The sequence below is a fragment of the Pseudorasbora parva genome, chromosome 7, assembly GCF_024679245.1.
Source record: "Pseudorasbora parva isolate DD20220531a chromosome 7, ASM2467924v1, whole genome shotgun sequence".
In the NCBI taxonomy this organism is placed as follows: Eukaryota; Metazoa; Chordata; class Actinopteri; order Cypriniformes; family Gobionidae; genus Pseudorasbora; species Pseudorasbora parva.
Window position 1 is genome coordinate 29,397,602 of NC_090178.1, and position 9,157 is coordinate 29,406,758.

Here is a 9,157-nt window from a genome sequence, read left to right on the forward strand (position 1 = left end):
ACTGGAAGAATTTTTTCGATTGACTCCCTTATCCGTGCCCTGTATACTGGATTGGGGTTACTGCTGTGTTTCAGATTGTACTTGCAAAATATAAAAATTGTGAAATGTCTCGAGAACTTGCTGAATTTCGTGATTTTGAAAAAAAAAAAAAAAAAAGGAGATGCACCCAAAGTCAGGAATTGGAAGTCTGCTTTTAGATATCTTTGAAATTAGTCACTTCACTATTGAGTTATGGATGTAATTTTCATGTTTGTAATTGCAACAGTGACTTCGTGCTCAAGTGTGTGTGTGTGTGTTTTGATGCTTATCTGCTTATCAAATTGCCTGCCAGCCAAATCCAGCACAAACAGAATAGATGTTGGGAAGAGATTGTCATTCCAGATTTACCTGCCCTGCACATTGCCCTGCAATATCAGCGTGTGTGTGTGTGTGTGTGTGTGTGTGTGTGTGTGTGTGTGTGTGTGTGTGTGTGTGTGTGTGTGTGTGTGTGTGTGTGTGTGTGTGTGTGTGTGTGTGTGTGTTATGAGTTTTTAGAATATCTGCTTGTGTTCCTTTGAAGTTAATGACCAAAGATGCAAGTGTTTCTGGCACATTAGGGCCCATTGTGGGCACTCGCATGTGTGAGTGTGTGATGTATGTGTGTGTGAGGTTTTATGGTCTGTGTTTGATGGCACATGTGAAGGTTCTAAAGAATGTGCATGTTTGGTTTCATATGTGTGCAAATGTGCGGGTGGTTTTTGAGAGGAGAGAGAGACAGCTGCCTTTTACTGCCCCAGGGGGTAATAAAGGAGGAAGGAGAGCCAGTTATTTGGGGTCTTTTATAGGGGCAGGAGGTAGAGAGAGGTTGGTTTTATTAGGGTCACACAGTAACCAAGTACAGCTGCAGGCATCACCCCTAAACCTCTCCACATTCCACCATCACCTCCATTCCTACCTTTGTTTTTCTTTGTAAGTGTGAATACACTTGATTATGTGTATTAATCTTAATTTGTTCTGCTCTTAACTGTCCTAGATGAGTTTCCTGTATATTACAGATATATGTACAGTATATATGGGTGTATGTTGGTTCTCGTTTAATGTTTTGACCCTGAGTTTCCATTTCCTTCTTATGATCCTGCTCCTTGTTAAGCACATCTGCCGTTAATCATCTTCACCTTGTAATCCGACTGGCATTTCCTGCTCAGAACAGATTGAACAGATTTATCCCATTGGCTAATTTAGTGTCCAATAAATGACCCTCGGTCAACTCATCCGTATGCTTTTGACATTGCAATGGAAATGTTAATGCTTTGAGTGGAAGATCAGGTTACTGGGGAAATTTCTTTGATGTTTTGTGGGTGTTTTCCATCCATTTTTACACAACAATACATTTACATTCCATTCATTTGAACAGTGCTTAGTGAATTAAAAGTGTAGGGTCTTGCAAAACGGTGAGCTGAAAGACAGGAACCAGAGACAGAGTGATGAGAAAAAAAGACTTGAGATGGAAAAATCAGGGAGAGACGGAGGGGTGGAGAGGGACATACAAGTTATTCTAGTTACTGCCAGCTGGCAGAAATACTAAAAATAAGATGTGAACCCACCAGTATGTCTGAGTGAGAAAAGAGAGCGAGAAAGAGCATGGGTTTGTTATAAAGGTCAAGTCAGTTTCTTTAATTTCTTTTTATTTTGAAATAAAATCAACTGATTCATTCATTCCATTGACATCATGGAACCACCAGCTTCGGTGTGGATAAATGCTACTGAATGACAGAAAAACACATATTCTTGCAGTAACCTTTATTGTCCATGCATAGAAATAAGATGGCTGAAATATTTTTATATAAAACACATAATAAAAAGAGAGTTTGGATGAAACTTCAGATTCAGGTTTTATTAAAATATATACAAAAAATGAAGAGAAAAAAAGAGAATGCTGGGATTGGAGAATCAGGGGTTTCTAATCACAATTGACCCTTTGCTTAGCTCCGCCCCCCTTTGAAACTGTTGCTGATTCAGACAAGATTTACAGAATGTCACATAGGAATGAATTGGAGTTAAACAATTACTCATAAAAAGTTTGAATATTGAGTGGATATTTTCCTTACATGGGCTGGAATGAATTAAAGTTGAAAAGCATTTAATCAGCCATTTTTCTTTAAACAAATTGTTCAATTATGCTGTAACATATGAATTTTGGCAACAGCAATTCACAATGAAGGCAAATACTTCTCATAATGAACTGAATTAAACCATACAAATTATTTTAAAAGCTATCCAAATACACAGATTATCTATAGAGATGTGCACTATTTAAAGATCTATTGACAGAAATACAGTATAATATACATATCTATGTTTTCAGTGATGTATAAAGACCTTACATAATGAACCGTTATGTTTTTATTACCTAAGAATGAGCCATTTCTATCTGCATACACCATGAGTCACCTTACAGTGAAGTCACAATTTTGCGCTGCCATGTTTCTACAGTAGCCCTAAAAGGACAAACTGCTCTACTCTTTGCTGTCTCAGACCATGACATCTTTGTCCTGTGTTGGCCACCGTAGCTTCTCTATGTGCTTCCAAAGGGAGGGGTGAGTGGTTGGCGGTTGCAATTCACAACCTCACCACTAGATGCCGCTAGAATTTACACAGTGCACCTTTAAGGCCTGCTCACACCAAGAACGACAACTATGACCCTGTCCCAAATGGCACACTTCATGTGCACTTTCGGTCTTGTGGGCTTACAATGGCCACTGCATGTGTCCGTTTAGTCCATAAGACTGTAGGGTGTCCCGTTCGTCATTTAAGCTTAAAGAAGGGTGCTCGAGAGCGGCTGCGCCTTAAGCAGAGGACTTCTACCCAGAAGTCAAAGCGGCATTACGTGGTCAAAGTGTGGACTCAGAGGAGGACCGTGAGGGCTTAGGGTGCCATTTGTGACAGGGCCTATAAAGATAACTATGGCTAAATCCGAAATCGCCCCCTAAACCCACATTCACTATTCCCTACGTCAGTTCACTTGAAGGAGTAAATGAAAATGAGTGAGTGAATTCGGACAGCTGTTGTGTGTACACATCGTTCGCAATCGATTGTACATTATTGCGGTGCAAAGTGGGATTGAATGAGTGCACTCAATAACGTCCACTATGGTTTCGGATACCACTACAAATTTCTGTCCCCTCAAAAAAACGCCCTCGTTGAGGGTATAGGGGGAGATTTCAGATTCAGCCTATATTAGCGTCCACATGTGCGCATGTCTGTCTCTTTATGTTCAAGCTCATACAGCAGGATGGATTCTGATTGGCTATTCCAACAATTTAATTTCTCTAAGGTTATCATAATAACTGTGGTGTGAACTCTGCTATTCTTTAATATTGAGAATGATTTTTAGAACTATATCTTTATCATTACCTTTATAGTTATCATCCTTGGTGTGAACTGGCCTTCGGAGAGCAAAAGCCTGTCTGAGGAAATGGAGGACTGCAACAGTTGCTAAGGTAAAATTGGTCAGTAACATTTTAAGACTGAGCTTAGCAAAGGGTCAACTGAGAAAAAAGAAAATTATAGACTAAACTACAGACATAACATGTTCCAAAAGGCAATATTGTACATTGACGTATTCTTAAGGTGCGGTTACATTGATGAAACTTTGCAGGGAAAAAACCTCCATTGTCTATTTTCATTAGTGTAGAGATTTATGAAGCATAGATCACATAAGTCATTTTCCAACCTTTCAATTGGTTAATGCTGTTAATCAGTTGAATCCGTTGCGAAAGTTCTGCGATCTACGATAAATGTGACTGCACCTTTTCTGTGGTGATTATGGACTGTCTTACCAAAGGCTGATTTCCAAGCTTTAGATTTCTAGGTCTTCGTCTACGTGGAGACCAACCGTCAAAAGTGCTTTTGAGCCCAAATGATGTATTTGTTAAATGATCAATCAGGGCCCATTTACAAAAAAAAAATCTTTGCTTGGATCTCTGGAACCTCGCATGAATTATTTGCATGGCTCTGTAATGCATTATTCAAAAACACGGTCAACAAAAGAGCATAAAAGAAGAGATGAGGGAGAAAGGAAATAGATGATATAAAATCACAGTCAATGTGGTTAATGAGGAAAGAGAGAGTGATCTAGAAAGATGGATATTCTTCCTTTTTCCTCATACTTTCACTCTCTGATATAAACTCTTGTGCACACCACGTCGTCTGCGGTCATGGTCTGCAAAAACAAGCAGGAAAAAGTGATGTGAGAAAAATATGATGTGTATGTGAGACTCATAAGGATGGCATAATAACAGGAATGAAACTTACCAGAATCAGTTCGCCGTCATTGGTTATCTCTCTGGTCCATGAGGTTTTTGGACCCTCACCCTTCTGTAAAGTCTGTTCACAGCTAATCTTGCTGTCGGTTTCCCAGCGAGGAGAGCTCTGAAAGAAACAGAGACAGACAAATATGTAAAGGCAGAGTTTTTACTTCACAGTCTGTTTTACTGTGAGACTGTAAAAGAGAGACAGAAAGCGTGAGCGTGAGATCAGTGCCCATGAGAATGTGAGTTCCAGAGATGGAGGCTGAAGGAAAGGGTGTGTATCCAGTTTGATAGCTCCTCTGAGATGGAGGGTGTGATTGAGTCCACATCACATTACAAACACTGACATTTCATAGGTTCGTGCTCTATCGAATGTTTTGGGAAAGAAAAACTGACAGATGTAGGATGGCGTTTGAAGTGTTTTTATATGGGTGTGTATATACCGTGCAGGGACGTCCATCCACAGTGGCCTCATTAAACTCCTGTCCAACTGTGAAGGTGACATGGGTGGTCCTCACAGAGGTGGAGGTCTTGATTGATAGCGTCTCTCCATCCTGTGTAATCTCCACGGATGGCTTTGACGCCGCTGCGACCGCAATCTTACGCAGCATCACGTTCACACCTGACAAAACACACATGCACATCAGGACAGCCTGTCGAAGAACAGCGAGTACTCTGGCGACCATACAAGTTATGGGAAATTCTTCATTTATAGAGTTTTTTTAGAGTGAGGTTATTACTGTAAGACTGGCTGTGCTCCACACATCTGCGCTCTCTGCCGACAATGTCTGATGACATCACCTGATATAATCCCGCTTAGTGGGAAAGCAATTTGACAAGCTGAAGCGCACAAAAAAATGACATGAAAAGCATGGTAATGCACACATGCTATCAGTACATAGTATTTTAATGATGTTAACAAACACTAGAGACTGCCTGGTATTCTGTAATCACTACATAAATAATACACATTTAAATGTTACATTAATATACCAATTTAATTAGTCACCAATATCTAGAACCTTTTACTGTTTTTGACAGAAATCATGCAATAATTGTCAGACTACAATCACAAAAACATAACATTTATGATAAAAATATGTATACTATTTATTTACTATTATTATTTTATTTTAATAATATTTTTGTTATAAGTAAACATTCACAGTAGTTATTATATGTATTAATTTTATGTATTATGTTTTTCTTGCATATTTCTCACTTGAGAATGCCTTTGATAGATAAATAATCATCCCAACAATAAAAAAAAATATTGCGCAAAAATTATTTTTATTAGGTTCTATTCTTTAAATATCTACACTGTAAAAAAAATCATGTCTCCAATTGAACATTTTCTAGTGACTATTTTCTAGTGACTAATCATATCTACATTTTTTCAGTTGGCCACATTTAATTTCTATTAATTAAATTGCATCAATTCACAGGAATTCAATTTGGTCAACTGAAAAATTTAGATGTGATCAGTTAATAGAACATTTTCAATTGGAGAAAAAAATCGTTTTTTTTTTTTTTTTTTACAGTGTACCAAATAGTGAAATTAATCGGTAAGCCCAATATTTACAAAAATTAAGATTCAGTCATCATTTGCCCACCTTCAATAGTTTTCAAACCTGAAAGAATTTCTTTCCTCTGCTGAACACACACACACACACACACACACACACACACACACACACACACACACACAAGATATTTTGAAGAATATCAGTAACCAAACAGTTAATGGGCCCCATTGATTGTATGAGCCTCATCCATACTATGGAAGTCAATGGGGTCCATCAACTATTTGGTTACCCATCTTAAAAATATGTGTGTGTGTGTGTGTGTGTGTGTGTGTGTGTGTGTGTGTGTGTGTGTGTGTGTGTGTGTGTGTGTGTGTGTGTGTGTGTGTGTGTGTGTGTGTGTGTGTGTGTGTGTTCAGCCGACGAAAGAAACTCATACAGGTTTGGAACAAATTGAGAGTGAGTAAATGATGACAGAATTTTAATTTTTTGGTGGAAGATCCCTCTAGAACCTATAACCAAGAGAAAAACTAAATATTGGTCAAATTTGCTTTAACATACATAAAACATTCAGCAGATTATAATGAATATTCCTACCATATCAGATTGTTAGTTAAAATGTTTACATTTTTATCACTCTGAACCAGCCTTTACAGGCAGATTAAATAATGCATTTCAATGGAGTCTTGCCGTGTGTGTGCGTGTGTGTGTGTGCGTGTGTGTGTTCTATCCCGGTGGGAACTTCAACCTGAATGCACACTGACTCGTGGGAACCTAACAAGCTTATAAAATCATACAGAATTCGTTTTTTTTTTGAAAATGTAAAAGGCTGCAAGTTTTGTGTGATTGGTAATTGGAAAGGGGATAGAATATACAGTTTGTACATAAAAACCATTACGTCTATGGAAAGTCCTCACAAAGACAGTGAACCAAACGTGTGTGTGTGTGTGTGTGTGTGTGTGTGTGTGTGTGTGTGTGCGCGCGTGCGCGCATGCATTTTGTGTGTGTGTGGGTGGGTGAACGCATTGAGAGGGGGAAGTTATTCAACCAGCCACAGGGGATGCTGTAATCTATTAAACCTTCCTGACAGGAAATGGATAGAGCGCAGTGTGGAAGTAGGGAAGGGCAGAGGCAACATTGAAAAAAAGCATGGCAAAGTTGAGGGAGGGCAAGATTACTGACAAGAAAAAGGTGCAAGAGCGGCATAGAAAAGGGGTATTCGAGTGTGGGAAAAGACAGCTAGATATAAAGAGGCCAGTCTCTGTGTATGTGTGTGTATGTGCGCCTCTGTGCATCGAGTAGAATTTCACACTACTCACCTCACACACATTCCCACCTGTCACCAAGGGTAAATATATACACATGAAGCCAGACAAGAGGGAGGCCAAAATTCAGACTCACATTCAGGCAGAGACGCGGAAACAAATTGTCAATTACTCCAATGCCTTTTACCATAATCCATTAGCACACACACATACATACAATTTGAACGAAAAATGTAAGAAAAAGTTCATTTAAACCTGGCGTAATCCAGGCAGAACTTTGTTAAAAAACATAAAGTTAGATTGACTTCCAGTCAGATGAAGCCCTGTTTCAAACTAACAGAGAAAATATGCCATAGGAGTCAGACGGTCAGGGTCAGTGTCACAGGTTAAAGGTCAAAGGAAGCATTTCAGAATAGAGGGATGCAGATGAGGAGAGAAGGGTGGATGACAGGGTGTGGCGACAGGTCGGGCCCAGCTGTGCACAGGGATAGTGGTGTGGTGAAAATAATTTTCGTGCGAGTTATATTAATGCGTGCGTCTGTGAAAAACATTAAAACAAGTCGCAAGGTTCATTCTTCAATCAGCCTATCTGTCAATCATGCACATTCCTCGCATATAGCCGCGCCCCTTCTTTTTTACGATGACATTTGTCCTCAGAAGTTCGTGTGGGTGCACATCTCATCTCCTGCAGTTTGGGGTATTCTAATACATCATGTTCCCATGTCAGAAACAGCGGGACTCCCTCTCTATTATGCTCCTTCTCCGCCCTCTTTAACCTGTCTACTTCGTTTCATCACTCTTTTGAATAGTGAAATGAAGGACCCACTCTCCCTTCTTAGGGAACCTGCTTCTTTTGTTCGAAACAGACTGCTGAAGAGGGGTGTTTGGGTGGCAGCAGTGCCCTCATTAAATCGGACGTCCGTCAGATTTTGGCAACCCACAGATAAACTTGGAGTCTCGCTTGAGAAATGGTCAGTTGGGCCTATATAAACAAGAATTTTCCGATTTGGTTAAGAAATACAGCAAGTGAATCGACTTTCCAACGCACACATGCAATTTACGCACGCAAAAATTGAGAGCGCGAGGCACACAAACAAACTCCACACAAACGCAATGGATCTTTAAACCCACAGTCAGTACAGTAGGATAATATTTCTCAAGAAAATTAAGCAAAATAAGCTCAGCTTTGCCAAATCTAACTGCCAATAGCTTTTAACCTTACTATTTTTATTGAAACTAGTTAGCTGTGTCTAATACACGTTTGGAAACGAATACTAGCCGTCAGTAGCCTATCCTATAATTGCCAGTAATAGGCTACGCAAAAAATATGGGCTAATACCAGGCTACAGTGTAGTTTTATGATAAATATTGAAACGGTTTTGCATTCACAGAGGGATAGTGAATTTCTTCCATGCACGCGCGCCAACTTCTCCGCGCTGGCATCATGATAGACACTTACCCAGTGCTTTGAGAAGCTCCTCGAAGTTCTCGGAGCTTTTCATTTTCCAGGTACCAGCAAAATCTGGAATTTTGCGATCCATCGTGCGTTCTGTCTAGCCTTAGAGTGTATCCCGCAATTATTCTCTCTGGTCTCTCTGGTGTGTGGCTGAGTGACAGTCCTTGATCCTGACACCCTCTAAAAGTACCTGCGACTTTGATTCTGAAAGCAAGGTTCCCACTGATAAAGTTAAAATGATTTTTTTCTCCTTCCTCTACCCTATTGCTCTATCTCTCTCTCTCTGTCTCCCGGCGTTGACAAGAGAAACTGAAGATGTCAGTGGGTGCCTTTTTCTGCCCGTCTAAGACTTCATTCAGTTCTTCCAAGCGTTATAGCTTGCGGTGAATAGGTTGAATCTAAAATTTGGGCCAGTTATCACGCTTAATCTGTGAGCGCGCACACCCCTTTTTTTGAGAAACCCCACCCACTCTTTGCCTTGTCAAATCAAGGCGCCAATGATACTTCGAGATGATCTTGTCCCGCCCACACCACGCCCCGCTTAAAACATGTGCGCGTTTGAAAATGCCCATTCGAGCTCCTGGCTATTTATTTGTTTGCCCTTTTTCTAAAATTATAAATAAT

The 9,157-nt window shown here is 39.9% G+C and overlaps 1 protein-coding gene across 2 annotated transcripts; it reads right to left on the bottom strand.

Annotated features, from left to right (window-relative positions):
• Positions 1–1,793: 1,793 nt before the first annotated feature.
• crabp2a (cellular retinoic acid binding protein 2, a) lies at positions 1,794–8,903 on the bottom strand. Of its 2 annotated transcripts, none has more exons than XM_067449722.1 (4): positions 8,537–8,903; positions 4,733–4,911; positions 4,294–4,410; positions 1,794–4,201 (listed from the first exon to the last, which is right to left on the bottom strand). In XM_067449722.1, the coding sequence occupies exons 1-4, from the start codon at positions 8,616–8,618 to the stop codon at positions 4,151–4,153; spliced, it is 429 nt and encodes a 142-aa protein (XP_067305823.1). In that variant the 5' UTR covers positions 8,619–8,903; the 3' UTR covers positions 1,794–4,150. The 2 variants fall into 2 exon arrangements, with proteins under 2 accessions (XP_067305823.1, XP_067305824.1); XM_067449723.1 differs by lacking the exon at positions 8,537–8,903 and adding an exon at positions 5,030–5,098.
• Between the last annotated feature and the right edge of the window lie 254 nt (positions 8,904–9,157).